Here is a 17,151-nt window from a genome sequence, read left to right as displayed (position 1 = left end):
TGGGTATAATCAAAGTTTCATTTAAAAAGAACGAAAACAGTTCAATGATCGAAATAATTTCCCTTTATCGTTAATAACTTTTTGCTATTTTTCTGGCAGCCAGATCGACCAAATTTCTGAGAACCGCCGTAACATGGTCCATATCCGAGATCGAAATTATTTCTTTATTAAATTTTTTAGAATTGTTGCAGATCCGAATAAGCACGTTTATATGGATAGTCACCATGTTGACTGAGGGATGGATTATGATTCATAGTAGGTCCCGGAACGTAACAACATAGAACAATTATTTAGCAATGCGAAGAAACAATATGAAATAATTGATAATCGCAAAAAATAAGTGAATCGCGCGAAATCTCGCTTGAGTGCCACGGGGATAAATGAGGGGGGGGGGATGAGATAAATTCATTAAAACATGACTGTTACCATTTATTACATGTTCTACTACTGACCTACACACTATAACGTAGTTTGGGGGAAAATTACTGGAAAACCCGGTATGAAGGGATGTACTGAAAGGTGGGAGGAACCAATGGGCCTTATACCTGTCTTTCAATAGAAAGGGTAAGTAAAGAAGGCGTACCTAGCAATGAGCCAACCAAATTCGTGTACATGCTGGGGGTAACAAGGTATATAAGTAAGGTAGCCCTTACAGTGGTGAAGAGTCTTTGAGACAGTCTCATAGGTGAAGCAATAGTGACCAGTGCTGTAGAGAATCTTGCAAATAGTATTGAAAGTAGTGTGATAAACAGTAGTGAAGAGAGTATTGTGGACAGTATCGTGGGCATTGCATTAACGATAATTTCTGAGAATAACTGCACGAGTACTAGCTGTACACGAGTGATTATATCGCTGTAAGTAGCAATTTTTAAGTTACCAAGTTATTCATTGTAAATTGTGAGTTGAGTTGTAGACCATCCATTTAAGTTGTTTTAGTTATATGACATTACTGCATTTAGTTTACGTTAAATAACCATTGCTTCCGGTTAAATTACAATAAAAAAAAATTTTATAAAATTAAAATTAAAAGTTTTTAAACTTAAAATAACTCTTAGAGATCACGCACCGAGGAGAGAATATAAGATTTCTAAAGTAGTAGTAGTGAATTTCGTATTATTTCTTATTTACTAACCTTTTAGTAATTAATTTTCTTATTTTACAAACACGGTATACCTATCGTTAAGAGTTCGTCCGCGTGATAGCACCTACATAAAGTTGTTCGAATAAGAAAATACGCAAATTGGAGTATAGCGAGTTAAGAATACAGTCGCGCCAACGCAGCGGTCCGAAATTTTCCCCAACGTTATGCCAAATCTCGTAAATTTGGGAAGCTATTAAGTTTATCGGGTCGGATAACGCGCTCGAAAGTTTTATAAATGGCGCACAACCGGTCGACCGCCGCCGCCTCCGCGCTCGATGCAATCTACGAAAAATGCTCGTTCCTCATTTCGCTTAATTCTCCGACCGCGTGCCGAACGAAGAAGCAAAAGAAACGCGGACCAACCGGGACGTGCCCGATCGATATATCGTAATAGAAAACGATTCATCCGTTTCATCGGCGTTCTCTATTTCTATCTAGGATCGCTAGCCACTTTACTTAGTCTCCTAAAGCATCGAAATCTTTCCAACAATGAAATCTTTTAAATGGCTGGTCTTTCTTCAACTTCCATGTCTATTCTCTTGTTCTCGATAAGATGTCCCCTAATTTCGAATTTTACTTCGTAATTACAACGAAATAATTTTATTATGATGCGTTCACGCTATGTTTGCACTGCATTTAACCACTTGCTTTCGCAACGAAGTTACAGGTGCGCGTGCCAGAACGCTACACTGTAACTTGTCGTGAAGCGTTACTTAACACTTAGCCGACCGAACAGGGAGATTTCCCCTCTGTAAAGTACATCGCTGCGTGATCGAACGGGGTGATCTTCCTTTTTGATTTTTGCAACGCGCTTTTTTTTGCTATTATCAGTTATTGTTTGCCTGAGTTTGATTGTTTACTCGGTAGAGTCTTCCACAGAAAATTATGCACAGATACGAATGCTAATTTTGTTTATTAATAATTTTGTACAATATGGTATGTTTCGACCACTCGCGGAGAGACGCGATCGCGAGAAAGCACGTCAACGGGAGTCGTAAATTCCCGTTACGATTAGATAATCGACGCCACGAAATGATCGATCCCCTATTTCGGTTAGGATAATAGGGGTGGTTCAATTGAGATTACACTGAATTAACAGGTATAACTTAATGTTTATTCCAACAACTTTGTAAAGAAGGTATGATAATTACACTGACGCGTATGTACAAGTTAAGTGGTTGATTTAAGTATAGAAGCCCGATAATGACATGTTGACTATGAGTGAGGGGAAGACTTGGCTGTCAGTTGGTTCATTTTCTAGGTTGGTTGGTGAAAAAGGGTGCTAACCGCCCCGGGGGGAAAGAGTTTCTAGTGGGAAGCATCATATCTGAGAAAACTAACTTTCCCGTAGTAACAATAAGCTTTAGAAACGATTCAATAAAGAAATGTTCGTTCGGTCTGAAGGACCTTAGCTAGCAAGTTCTTGAGATGTGTTATGATGTGTCCTTGAGACTATTGAGATTACGCAGTAAGGATGAGCGGACATCTGGTTCCCATCTTGCCCGCGATGCGTGGCCTGGTCTAGGTAGAGTGTCGCCCGACGTAACATGGTATATTTCGAGGCATTCTGGATGTAACGCTGCAAGCCATTCCTTGCATTCTTTTTTTCTTTTTATTTATTAAAATTTACAATCAATTCTCGCGTTGAGAATTTTCAGTAATTTTTTCTGGCGTGGCGCAATGACATGGGGCTAATTATTTATAATACGTTAATACTTATTATAGATAAGTATAATTTATAAGTATGTATTATAAATAAGTAAATATTAATTAATTTAGATAACTAATTGAATCTAGCGTTTAGGTCTAGCGGGTAGTGTCTCCTCAGCCTGCGGATCTGGACCGACGTATCAAGTAGTCCAGTAATTAGGGGGTTTCGATGTTTGTTGACTCTTTTGCTATATCTGTCGCTATATTTTGCTATTTCCTCTTTGACTGTTGGTATCTTGAGGTCGCGATGTATTAGTTCGTTGGTGACATACCAGGGTGCATCTATAATGGATCCTAGAGTTTTCGATTGGAAGCGTTAAAGTATTTCAATGTTGGAATTACTTGCTGTTCCCCATAGTTGGATTCCGTAGGTCCAGACAGGTTTTATTACGGTCTTATAGAGGATAATTATATTCTGTGTGTTTAGTTTGGAGCGTCGGTCAGTGAGCCAATAGAATTTTTTGAGTTTGTCCTTTAGGTGCTTCGTTTTGTCTGTAAAGTGGTTTTTTAAGGTTAGTCTCCTGTCCAGGGTCATGCCCAGGTATCTGACTGTCTTGCATTCTTTGTGGATTTTTTTTAACTTTTTTGCGGGTGACATATTCCTTGAAAAATACCCCATTTGCATGGTTGTAAGACTATTAAATAACTAGTAGTTACTAGCAGACACCTTTCCACGTTTTTAATAATTAGCAATACATGCACTTTGTAAAATTTGTTCTGATATATTTATAACACGTCGTTGGCAATTTTGGAACAAAAACATTCGGACGCGCGCGGCAAGTGGTTAACTTTGTATATTGCGAGAATGCGTGTCAGGCAACAAATGATACTTGTGGTAACGCCTTTGTTTGCAAATTCAAATTGTTGTGTTTATATTAGTTAGGGAAACATATTAATAGTTTACTAGTTGAGAGTTAAATGAGCTTTCACGTATATACCTGAAAGAAGATATCGATCGATATCAATATCGATCGATAATACCATCGATTGATAAAAAGACGACAATTAGAGATTACGTTTTTCATATAGTAATTTATTTTTCCAATTACGCATTTAATACATTCAAAACAACGCACATTCTATTGCAGTTTCGTTTCAATACTTTTAATGAGATCTGTGATGTACAAGTTTTCATTACAGTAGCAAGCGTTCAATTTACAATATAATTAAACCAACATTTTTTAATGAGTAGGTAACGGACAACGTTGTAAAAATGTTACCGCGGTTACAATTTCAAATAAATTTTACACAGATAATATTACTATTTTCAAATCTATTATCAGCATATTAAATTCAAAGATTTATTAAAACTTATTGTACTGTGGCTTTTCCAATACAGATACTATATGAAACAACTAATTAACAAAATACGAAAAAATTCAGACGCTTATCGAGTTATTTATACGAGCAAAATTCCATCCAATATATTTCAATTATTCAACAATTTTTACAACTATTGATCCGTGAAAAAATGGTTACGATAGAACGATACAATTATTAACATCGCAGATTTTTCGTTATTGTAACGGACAAACAACGCTCTCCTTTAATTTTCTAGTAAATATTTCGACCCATTGTTCATAATTCGTCAGCGTTGCAAACTGCGTTCGTTAAACTAGTGGTAGGAGAGATTAATATTGGACGAGGTTTCCCAAGTCGTTTCGTTCTTCGCAATTTTGCGGTAGACTTGCCCGTCTTTCTCTGACTTGCCATTGGTGCGATTTTACCGGGAAATAGCACGTTCGATTTCGTGGAATATGCAGAGGGCAACGGTAATTTAGCAAATCTCAAGGCGATACGATTTGCACGGTCTAATTCGTCGCAGGTAGGAAGGAAATAGTGCCCTCGGTACCTTCTTAGTATACCGTATTTTAAACCTCTTTTCAAGACTGATTTTACCTTTAATTAAGCAAACGTAAATCAAGGGTGGGTATGAAACATCGTTGAACGAGTTAAATGAAAATCTATATCGCAGGAACTCGAACTTTCTCGTTTAACTTGAAAGTATAATATAAAATATTATACGTATGAAACATTACAGGCGATCGTAACTCTCCGTAGTACAATGTTCGGTCAGCGAGTAACGTATTATTTAAACAAACCCGATTCAAGCAGAAATAATAAAAAAAAACGCGTAATATAACGGTTCGATTCTTTTCGATAGCACGGTTAATATATTACAGTTTTTATATCGGTTACTATAATATATCATCTTTATTATATCTCCGATTATAAACTCACTTGTCGCTTAACCTTCCCATCGTCCACGTTAGAACCATAACTGATATAGCCAATAATTTTACTAGGCGTTGATCCCTTTGTCTCGCGAAGATCTTGAATAGCCGAGACAATCAATGCAACGATCTTCGTCGGCCAGAATTTTCGCATTTTTTTCTTTGGTAACGTTTTCGCAGCTCTATTTATCTTTCGTGTCATTTCGACTACCATCGAACCACAAACGAGTGGATAGGAAAATGAACGTTTGCGCGTTCCCGAAAGAAGAAAACGTAGACTTAAAATTTTGCAAGATCGTCGCTAGCAATTACCAAGAATCAGCGACAAACATCACGAAAAATTTAACTATTTAGAAATCCCGGAAATATCGTTTGCACGAACGCTCGTTTGTTTCGATCAGTGAACTGAACTTAACTTTACTCGAATACATCGATACAAAATAATGCCGAAAGCAGCGTGAAAATATTTGCAGAATCTTGGTCCTGTTTGCAAATTCTAGTTTGCCATGGGATAAAAATTGTTGCCTGGCTTCACACGAGTGAATTGTAATTACGGAAAAGTGCAAATTTACCGTGGTACTTATTGATCCAACTAAACAAGCATATTTCGCTACTAATGAAAGAGACGGTTTTAATCGTAATTATCAGCGACTGACAATGAACGATAATTAGCGACAACAGAAGTTGCGCGTGATTGAGAATGTAGGTGTTGGTAACCAATACGCGGCTACTACGTCCCGCAATTAATCGAAATTCAAAACAGTCTTTTGAACTACCGTATTTGAATTCGCGTCGTTATTTCCCCCCGATCGGCGTCATTTTCACCGCAACGACGACAAGATTGCGCAGCTACAGTTTGTTTGATAAAGAGATCGATCCGAATTCTTCGCGCGCGTTTAATTTTCCATTCGACGCGATTGTTACAACGAGATATACAGGGTGGTTGGTAATTGGCGGTACAAGCGGAAAGGGGGCGATTCTACGCGAAAAAAAGAAGTAAAAAATATAGAATAAAAATTTTTTTAAATTTCTTTTTTTTTAATTTTTCCATCGAGACAACAATCTACAGTGAGATCCGTTATAACGTACTACACGCGTACCGAGCGAAAATTCAAAGTCGATTTTCTCGAAAATAAAGCCTCGAACGAAAAATTTTTATTGTATATTTTCGACTTCTTTTTTCGCGTAGAATCACCCCCTTTCTGCTTGTATCACCAGTTACTAATCACCCTGTATATCATTGACATTATAGAGTCCGTAGGAAACGTAAAACAAGTAAAATATGTAAAACGCTTCAGAATGTCGAGCGTAAAAAAAGGAGAAATGTTACTACGAAGAAGCATTTCGATTTAATTTCATTCTTCGTTAAGATCATCAAAGAAAAAGCATCGTCCACCTTGTTCTACCGATGCAACATGATACTCGATCACGGCATCAGGATAAAATAAATAATATATAAAATATGAAACCGTCGCAAGCCAGCAAAAATAACGAATCTCTCAAAGAATAACATAAAAATGCTACGAAACGGGAAAGACAATAAATTCGTAATTCGCTAAAAAGGAAAATTTGACTTTACAACTTTCTTCAAACGCTATACGCGCGTTGGTGCTTTATCGACGTACGGTATATAGGTACTCCGACCAACCCTGGCTACATAGATCGGCTCTTTTTCCTCGCCTCGATCAAACAACTTTATGGACATATTTCTTTCGGTCAAATTATGTAAAAAAAGGCATCGTCCTGAATAATACATCGGGCTTCGTGGATGCACTCCACATCGGCGATATCAGTTTCAAGAAAGCGTAATCGGCCTTTTACTGTTCCCCGTTGGTTCGATAAGAGAAGCACGCAGTTACGTGCAAATTAGTTTCCGTCAGAGATACGTGGTTTAGCCTTTGGTACGTGAGAACGTCATTACGATGATGGAGTGCTAAGGTGTTATCAAACGCGAGTAAAGAATGGAGCAAGTTTATCCAAGTCTCGCGTGTGTCGTTCTAATTTGTTCGGCTTAAAATTGATACGTAAGACCATGCCGCGTTTCTAGGAAGCCGCATGAAGTCGCTTAGAGGTACATAGAGATTACTTGGAAATTAATCAACACGCTAGCGCAAAATTGGCTTTGCTTTTGCCTTTACGACGATTGCAAACAGCATCGGCACAGATCTTTATCCTCCAACGAAACTCTTGTCAGAGAAACTCTCGTGTTTTCGTAGTATAATTCTTGCCAATGAGTAATTGAAGAACAGCACGCACAGGATACAGCAAAGTATCATAAACGCGTATAATTCTCGAACGTGATAGGAAAGGGAAAACTCTCGAATTTCAGGATATCGATATTTCAACTATTGCTCTAGAATGTAGACAAACACCCGAAAGTAATACGAGCCAAAACCCGTAGATATCGGACGATTTTATTCTCGAATAAATTCGTCTATCAGCTATCAACCAATAGAATTTTCGAACCATGAAATAATTCCTTCGAACGATCTATTGTACGCGATCAACGTGGAATCTAGTACGTAACATACGTAGACGATATATAATTTTCTTAAATAGACGTTCAGAGTTATTCCATAAAGTAGGAAATAAATTTCAAGAATTTATAAACCATCTGGCCGAGCAGAAACGCGTTCTATTGTAGAGAAGAAAGAGAACTTTTAAACGTCCGTGGAAAACGGAAACAAATGCCGTGGATATCGAAAAATACTACCAGGATCGCCAACTTCAGCACCGCTAATTTAGGCTAATCGGGCCGAGCTGGAAGTTGGCTGGTTCGCGGTAATCTTATCGGAGTTGGCGAAAAAAATGGAGAGTTTTGAATGGCACGGAGGTCGACGCGAGCGGCTGCATTTAGCGTTAATATCGATCGATGGCAAGTGTAACCAGCTTTTTGCGCGGTTCTTTTCCTCGGCTGAATCGGGCAACCAGCAGGCGGTCTGCAAATTGATCTGTCGCGGAGAAAAAACGCACGATACGCGAACCAGCGTTATTACGATGATAGAACGCTGGCTTCTTATCGGGTAGACGACGATGAAAAAAAGGAGAGCATGGAATAAGAAAAATAAGAAGAGGAGAAAAGAAAGGGGAACGCAAGTTGGAAATAAGCCCAGCACTAACAATCGCCGTGCAACATTACCGCTGATAAGTTCCGGGGCTAATAAACACAGACACTTGTACGCCCCGTTGCGAATTAACACACAACGGTTTAAGCCTGATATCTGAAACGACACGCGACTGGCTTGCAATTTGCATAGAGTGCAGTTAGAAATGCAAACGGTCACGGGAAATCTCAATTTCACGTGGCAGCCGTGTGAGAGTCTGCAACAAGCATAATAGGGAACGAGTTAATAGAGGAAGCGACGCGATTTCTCGATACGTCGTTAATCTAATTTAGTTCAACTATTTAGTGCTAGCTCGCTGAAACGCCACAGGAAATGGCATGTCTATAGAACGATTCTGCATGAAATGCGTATTGTTGATTTTTAAGCTCGGAGTTTCATCGAGATATTTTTATATATTCGCGTACGCGCAGGCGATAAAAGTTGTGTATTTGCGAAACGACATAAAATTAATTTTCATTTGCAGATATCGACCTGTCAATTAATATCGCCAAGCACATACAGTAGCTTTCGCTGCAGTATTTTAGATAATTTCCGGTTAGCTTTTATTTACAATGACTGCACAAACGATCAGCAGATAAAAGTGCGCACAGCATTTTTCAATTTTTGCTCCGTTATTTATAACAATTTCTAAATATTTAACAAAGAAAATATACAATTGTTCGACCGATGTTAAAGGAATATTTGCGTATTTAGACAGCGTGGAAAATATTTCATTTAAACGTGGACTGATATATTTCGCATTATCCTACGTTTGATCGCCTTTTCCCTATCGAAAGAACGTCTTTTATAGGAAGAACTTTCGATTCTTTTCCCTTCTGCGCGGAGCTCTTTAAATGCCACGGTTTAATTCCTCGATCCAATCTACATCTGAAAAGAGAAAAGAAAAAGAAACCCCGAGTGTATTATTATAACACGGAATCCTTTTGAAATTAGAGTCTTATCATTCCAAAATCCCTTATGAGAGAAATTACATAATCGAGCAAATAGAACAAAATTCAGATTATAACGGATCGATGTAAACGAAGAAATTACATAATATGAGAGAAATTACATAATCGAGCAAATAGAACAGAAATCAAATTATAACGGATCGATGTAAACGAAGAAAAGACGTATAAAAATTGATTTAATTTTTTACGCAAAGCACGATCATCTTTCGTTTGGTAAAGGCAAACTTTCGATGAAACGTTAACGCGTTAAATAATATAAAGAAGAATTCTGTCACGCTTCGTACAAGATACGAGACAAGGTGTATATTTTATAATTTTTCCACTATTTAACAAGCTCTTTTATTCATCATGACGAAGTCTGAAACGACTCGTACGAACCTTCTGGTGAAATTCTTTTTTTAGCTTAGTTAAGTAGATGAGACTGTGAGATGCGGAACAGAGTTAAAAAACGAGAATCGAGAGGCAAGATAAGGCACGTAGCTAGGAAACTTCTGGAAATTTCTTTAAACATTAAATATTACACGGAATAGGAACAGGAAAACTGCGTGAGATTGTGGCTCGCGGCGCGAGAGAAGCGATAAAGAGTTATTAACATGAAACCAGTAAACGTTGCGATAGCGAACATTACATGCTAGTTTAAAATCATATTATAATACATGATTGATGAAAGAAAAACACTGTACTTAATTCTAAATCAAATTTCCTTTCAAGAGTACGTTCGCTTATTTTCCAGACGGTTTTTCTTGTTATATCATATTAAGGGAATCGTAATGAAACCGATATTTGCTTGATATCTTGCAACGTGCAACGAATAATATGCAAATATTGTTTGATTTGCAAACCATATTTATTCTAATAATTACAGTTGCTATTAATGTTAACAACGGTCAGGTTTTCGTGCTTTTTATAATTACGATTAAAAGCTTTAGAGGAGCACACAATGGAGAAACAAAATTACATGTTTCGAATAACATCAAACCATAATTACCGAATATTCATAAAACAAATATATCAAATGTTCGTGTAAAGCAAAAAAGATAAAAGTTATTTCGAGAACTAACGTTCTCGTTCTACAGTATCGCGTTTTCCGAAGAAACGTCGACGACAAAATATCTAGGAGAATTTCGTACGAACGTAAACTGAAATATAGGAAAAGTCAAAGCAACGTAAAAACAAAATAAAAGGCGATGTAAACGAAGAATTTAACGGCCGTTATAAAGTTACAAACACCACCTCTTAAACCTTTTTAGCAGTTTACGAAGGTGGCAGATATAATCTACCCTCTGTCGTAATTAAGTCGTAAAAACGCAGAACTCGCATTGCGTGCACCCCTTTTCTAACATTTTATCACGGGTCCAAGTATCAAGTTCTCGCGTTAACATACCTAAAGAGAAAAACAACGAGAGGAAGAACCATCGTTACGATGGCGCGAATAAATCATCCTTCTACAATATCACGAATAACGTTCGTAAATTTCCTTTTCGACTTCTAAAAGGCGACGATCGCTCTGTGTAAGCTCTACCGTAGTTACGTCGTTAAAAACGCAGACACCACGTTACGTACAATGTTTCCGAGAAAATTTATTAGAGATCAAAGCGACAAGCGGCTCGCGTCGGTGAACACGAGGCGGTAGCTATCGGTGCGAAAGTGGACTTGTCAGTGCTTTATCGTTTAATATTCTAAGTGGTCGTAGAACGAGGTAGTAGCGTTATTGCCCTCGTTAAATCTAACCGGCCGAGCTAATTATGCAAGCAGTTGAATTATTTCGCGTCCTCCTGGCGCGTATTGCAGAAAGTGCTGACCGCGCGAGAAAATTTTAACTGCATTTTGTTCGCGGCCGAACAATTAACTGTTCGTCGTGCTGTTAATTCCTTTCGTTCCGCCCGTTCGCTTTCTACCCGTCTCGCCTCGCGTTTAGGTACGTTTCGCCCTAGTCGCTCGATTCTCGAGAACTTTACCAAACTACCCTCCCATGGATAAATTATAATTCTTATTGTCCACGTCTATAACACAGAAACGGTATATCAATTATTTTCAAGATTGCGCGTACAATGAAGCACGCTGCTAAGTTTTACAATCCGAAGCAACCACGAATACGCAATGGAGTAACTAATTCGAGTCTGGTCGGCTACCTACTTGATAGTAATTGCAGCGTTATATCTTGTAGAATTAATCACCACGTTAAAAGTAATTATCTCGATATGTGGCCCTTGCACACGAGTAAACCTTACTGTTAACTGTGTTAGCTGTGGTCAAATCATACTATTACCACCACATCGACGATCGAAATTCAGTTTCAATGTACAGTCGGGGACAGCAATAAATCGACAAGTAGTGCAAGCATCTATGAAATTCGATCGAACTAGTACTAGTGTTATTTGTTTAGATATATATCCTTATTCTACATTATTTGGAAAATAATTAAAGTTACATTTATATCTTTGCGAACTCCATTAAGTACGATATCTACTTCCACTATCTGTCTACTGAATTTTGCTCTCGATAAATGATTGTACAAAATTTAGCTTAGCCAAGAGAACTTAGCTTATAACTTTCCGTAGCAAATATTTTATAATAATTAGAAAATCACAGGAATTAGTGGACAAACACGTGGTTCCAACGATACCACCGTTCAACCTACTAGTTTGCCGTTATATCGGCCGCCTATTGATAGGCAAACACTAGACGTTTTGCTCGTATCAATGGACGCGTACGCAACGTAGCGAAAATTATTGGCGTATCGAACGCAGCACTATCCGACGGTCTTTTTGTTCTTCTTTGTTCCGCGTTATCTTCGTGGAACTGCAACGCGACTAGGATTTCCAATTCTCGCGTAGATCGGTGCCGTTCAACCTATGACGCTACGATGTAACGCCCGTCAACTTATCATCCCCAGCATCCGCGATCTCCACGCTATAAATCAAACCTATGATGCATCGAACTTGAGAAATGGAACTTCTATTTCACTTTGCCCTCCGCGATTTGCCGTAGACCGTCGCCAGCCGAGCGTAAGTAGTGGCCCATGGAGGAGGCAGTTCGGATAAAGGAAGATCAATTAATCTCTCGTTTCTAAGACCGACGTGCAGTAACGACACACAGTGGGAGCATTTGCTCGATCTAGCCAATCGACAGTTTTGTAAAAGCCGCTGCAGGCAAAAGGAAGGTTTTAACGTTACAAGATGGGGAAAATAATTTTCCATGTAATCGCGTGTATCGCGTGTTCCTATAATCGTTATGATTATAACAAATAGTCGTTGATATAACGTAGCAGAGAACGAGATAATAATATTAACGAAAGATTAGAATTTGTCAAGTATTACATTTTAAACTGCGAAGAATACTTGGAGCAGACCGAAGGAAATTAAACATACATTTTTTAATACGTTAAATTTAATAAATAAATGAAACATATTTTATATATACGTACACGTAATTATATTTAGTTACATGTAGTAACAATTGAACTGTAAGAAACTGATCATACTGATTTACTGTCCTTATACCGTCTAAATGTTATCACAAATAGATCGATAATCACCGACAAAAATAACAGAATTAATTTTTACCAATTAAATCGGCTAACATCCACCTCGCCATGCGACGTTTAGCCATGGGACGAGGATCTCGAAAGTGTATATGGTTCGACGAATACGGTTTGCATTGACGAACAAACGAAAAAAAAAAAAAAAAAGAAAGAAGGGATAACACATACGACAAGAAGAATAAAAGGGGAGAATATGATTCTCGATGATCTCTGTCGTTTGGCAAAGCGGTGTTCGGGAATAGTCCTTCAAGTTTTTGTTAGAGACATAAACGCAAGTCTGCCGGAAATCAGAAAGATCGGAGGAGAATCTTCGACCATGTATTCGCATTCAATTACGCTACATCCGTTTCCCCCTGTCGCGTCGCTCGCGCTCGTCTAAACGTGCCCGGTGAAAAGCCACTTATAGAGGATACAAACGCCATTGTATACAGCGAGTAAATAAGTTCAAAGAAACGGAAGCTCCTATAGGTCAACATTACAAGCAGCTATTGTGGCGAACGTCGACAAGCCATAAGTACAGCCTTATATCGCGTGATTCAATTATCGCGCACCACCGCCGCAACGTTGAAATCCTTGTGCCTCTGCCGTGCAACCCGCCTCTTCTAGCCGAATAATACATGAATCATCTACGAGAAACGAGAGAACAGAGCCGGCGCATTACGTAGATTTTAATTAACGGAAAAGGATAATACGCTTCGAGTAATGGCTTATTCAACCCTCGTTGAAGATAGTGACGTACCGTACTTGCACTCTCATCCTTAAAGCGTCGTAATATGGAAACACGATCTCTTGAAAAATTTGTAAACTAGAATTTGCAAGATAAACAACTCTGAATGATAAAGTTATAGAATCTATCTATCGAATATTCTATAAAGTTATAGATCTATCTCGACGTACATGCGTAGGAAGCTCTGCCATTCCAATGCGTATATCGTCTATATTATCATGTTGCTGCGTATCTCCCTATTGCAACGCGTATTTCGTCTCGAACTCTAATTGTAAAATACGAGTTTCTTAACTACGAACAAGGTAACGCTGAAAAATTGCCTCCAGACCCCTTCGTTTATCGTCGCGCACCGGATTACCAACAAGAATGATAAATAAGCAGGGAAGCATCTGGTTACACGTAAATGGTTATACCGTGAAAGTTTTTCGTAACTGGCGCTAGATCTGTTTGAATCGTACGCGATTGCTTGCTTCGATGATTCATATTCGCGCACCGGAATAAGCGCGTCTGTCTTGTCCGATGAGTTTCTGTTTAGTTATATACCGCGGATGGATCGCGGTAAATAGAAGCAGTCGGAAGTTTCCAGTGTTCAATATCGGTACGAGTGACATCGCGTTGTCGATCCTGCGTCGATGGAGGCATTAAAACGGCACCGTTTCACTAGGATACGCGATATATCTCCAACGTCGCGTCGTACGCCGCGTCGATGTTTAGCACTATAGACGATCTTTAATGGCGGCATCGCGGCCAGCGTGCTCGCAGGCATCATCCGCTGGCGAATACGATTGCCAGAGCTCGAAAGTGATCGATTCGGAGAAACAGGAACGAACGAAAACCGGGCAAACTTGCGAATCGAACGCTCAGTCAGTATGCAGAGTGGAACGATGGAAGCGCATCCTGGGAATTACCGGCATTCCGTCGGATCATACTAGGATTGCGCAGTTTCCATGCGAGCTCGTAATCACCGATTGGACTTACTCGAATGCAATTGATCCGCGGCTAATGGTTGCACTCGCGATAATACCATAACAATCGTACATCACCAACGTCTCTGATTCAGCCGTAGATTACGTCGGTTGCATCGCTTGCCATTCAACGATTTCGAAAATTATTCCCTGGCCCCTTTAATGAGAACTTGTTTACGGAAGTGCATAATGCGGCGCATCGCCACCGATCGATCTCGACTGTTGTACACGGGACGATCGAACGGTTATTTGTAACTTTCATACGACGATTGAGGTTTGAGGTTTACGGTATCAACGATAAGCCGGCCGAATTAGTTGGTTCGTTACAAGCCGGTTGATCGAACATCCATGCGCGCCATTTACGTCATATCGGACACCGTGCTACTCGATCGAGAAAAATATCGCTACCCTATCGCTAGTCGTTGGAAATCACGTCATTGGATTCTAACAGAACCATATCTTTATCGTATTCACCGACTAGATTATCGTTCTAAGGTACCAAATTAATTTTAATCGCTATGAAATCGATGCATCGTTGTAAGATCGCCAATCAACCGAGGTAACTGTAATGGCTTCATAAAACGTTAGCGTGGCGATAATTCAAATTCAACCGGAGCACATATTCCGTGGAAGACGCGGCGTGGCGCAAGTTCGATTGGCCATTATCAATTCTGGATGCAGATAAGCCTAACTGCCGTCTAGAACAGCGGTGCATAAGATCTCGACAACTTACGATGCTATCGGGTCTCATGAAGAATTCAGGTCCAGCCGGAGGTTAAGTTTTAGTGGAGGCAAGTTGAGTCACGAAACTAGTTTCTGTCTGTCAGTGTCTTATCTAGGTGGAGAACCCACGGGAAAACGTCGTGGCTCGTTAATACTTTAATTTCGTGCACTCCGGTCCTTTGTGACACGGCCACACCGGCTGACAAACGGAACTCCATCGCGACTCGACTCGACTCAACGCGACGCGACGCGACGACGCGCCAACTTTCCGTTCCGCGGAGGAAGCTTAATTGTTTGCTTGCCGAATTGTTGTTAGTTAAAGTGGAAAGTTGCTGATAACTCCGAGAAAGGGAAAACGAACGTGGCGAAGAAGTAGGAGACGCGCCTGCAGGTTGCCGCGATTCGTGGAATAGAACAGGAAGGAAGGCGACAGAGCGAGCGAACGAGCATTAAGCGAATGGATTCTCTCACGGCTCTATAGAATCTGCCAACGGAAGTGCTAGATCATCCAACCTGATCGCCTGAGCCAGGAAAAATGCCGGTGAAATGTTTCGGATGTAAAACTTCTCGGATCGTTTCATCAGGGTTGTAACGGTTAAGCGTTCGGATCAAGTGAGAAAGTTTCTGATTGGACCGGACTGCTTCAGCGTGAATTTCAGTGTCTTTCAACCGGAACGCTGGCAATCCAATCTTACGTAAATTTAAAGCAAACGCGACGAAACGTTCTCTTCGGAGACGTTCACCTTCACCTCGCTGGAATCCGCTAACCTTTTTCCAGTTGTTATTCATCGACGAGAATCTTCGGCAAGGGAAAATCCTCGCGGAGCGTACTTTCCAAGCGTGTTTGTCTATCGAAAGGTAGAAAATGAAGGATATCTCGCGAAAATTCGTAGATCGTAGACGAATGACGCGACGCGGTATACCGCGAGAGAAGAATAAACTTTGATTTTGAGAATCGCGCCACTCGCATTCGAACTCGTAAAAGTAAGTAGCGGCGTAAGGGATTGCTTCCATCTCGGTGTAGTTTCGCGTTACGCGGGCCCAGTGCCAGACCGAAGGCACAAAATTTTCTATCGGTCGTAAATTTCATGAGACCGCTAATATCGACCCTGACCGAACCTCGATGAACCACGTCGTGAAACCGTCGAGGTTTCGTTCTTCTTGAACGCATGCCAGCATAATACGAAGGAACTTAATAGGATCGGATTAGAACATCGCCTGTCTATGTTGCGGTTTAACGACTCCTTCAAGAGATACGTTGCACGGCCAAAACTTGATATTTACTACGATACGAAGGGGTGTTATTACCAGCGTTATTTAAACCACTAAAGAGATTTTCTTCTCGCATACAGTACGTAAATGCGATTGTTAAAAAATATCATGCCGCGACAACAACAATGGTCTAACAAGTTACTGACGTTGGGAGGGTAGAATAAAAACAGGTAATGAGAACCGAGGAAAAGAGGCTCGTCAAGAAATCCAACGAGGAGTTGTAGAAGAAGAGCACTAACCCAAAATAGATCTCCAGAAATGGTTCTCATACATGATATTCGTGATAAGAACGTGACTTCTGGTTATTTCTTAAAATAGAATCTAACCTGCTATTTTGTATCGTTTTTTCGTTTTCGTTATTTTTCCTATTTATTAAACACATCTTATTGATAAAGTTATAGCAAGAAAATTTCGCAGTTCAAATTTATCGATCGTGTAACGTATTTGCTTCATTGGCCGAGATGTAACGATCCAAAAACGACGTAAAAATATCGTCGGCACTACTCCACTCGAGTTTTCTCGTCGGTTGGCAATCTCGATGACAAGGGTCACCCCGACGAGTCGGTAAATAGCGCGAGGAGAAAACTCCGGTTCGGTAAATCTCTCGTTCATCTCTCTAATTCATAATCCGTCTGAAGGATAAGCCAGGATTTGCTCTTCTCGGTGGTTCGCGTTCGCGTTCGAATATAAGCAGGCGGACGGAGGTATCCGATGATACCCTTCGTTGCTTTCCTCTCACCCATATCTGGCGACGACGCGA

At 39.8% G+C, this 17,151-nt stretch overlaps 2 protein-coding genes across 2 annotated transcripts in view; both read right to left on the bottom strand.

Moving 5' to 3' along the window:
- The window catches only part of LOC117153916 (TWiK family of potassium channels protein 18), a 292,636-nt gene that overhangs the window by 218,876 nt on the left and 56,609 nt on the right, over window positions 1–17,151 (bottom strand). The gene's annotated exons all lie outside the window — the stretch shown is intronic.
- LOC117153917 (uncharacterized) lies at window positions 3,864–6,108 on the bottom strand. The gene is made up of 2 exons (XM_033328435.2): window positions 5,093–6,108; window positions 3,864–4,750 (listed from the first exon to the last, which is right to left on the bottom strand). Exons 1-2 carry the CDS (start codon window positions 5,297–5,299, stop codon window positions 4,430–4,432), a joined length of 528 nt encoding a protein of 175 aa, XP_033184326.1. The 5' UTR covers window positions 5,300–6,108; the 3' UTR covers window positions 3,864–4,429.

This window comes from Bombus vancouverensis, chromosome 3 (assembly GCF_051014615.1).
Source record: "Bombus vancouverensis nearcticus chromosome 3, iyBomVanc1_principal, whole genome shotgun sequence".
NCBI lineage: Eukaryota > Metazoa > Arthropoda > Insecta > Hymenoptera > Apidae > Bombus > Bombus vancouverensis.
This window is presented reverse-complemented; position numbering and strand designations above follow the sequence as displayed.

Bases quoted from the DNA above. Each gene is read 5' to 3' on its own strand.
- LOC117153917 (XM_033328435.2), bottom strand. From the start codon at position 5,299: ATGGTAGTCGAAATGACACGAAAGATAAATAGAGCTGCGAAAACGTTA. The intron at 4,751-5,092 runs GTGAGTTTATAA...GCTTAATTAAAG, and splicing joins ATGGGAAGGTTAAGCGACAA to GTAAAATCAGTCTTGAAAAG.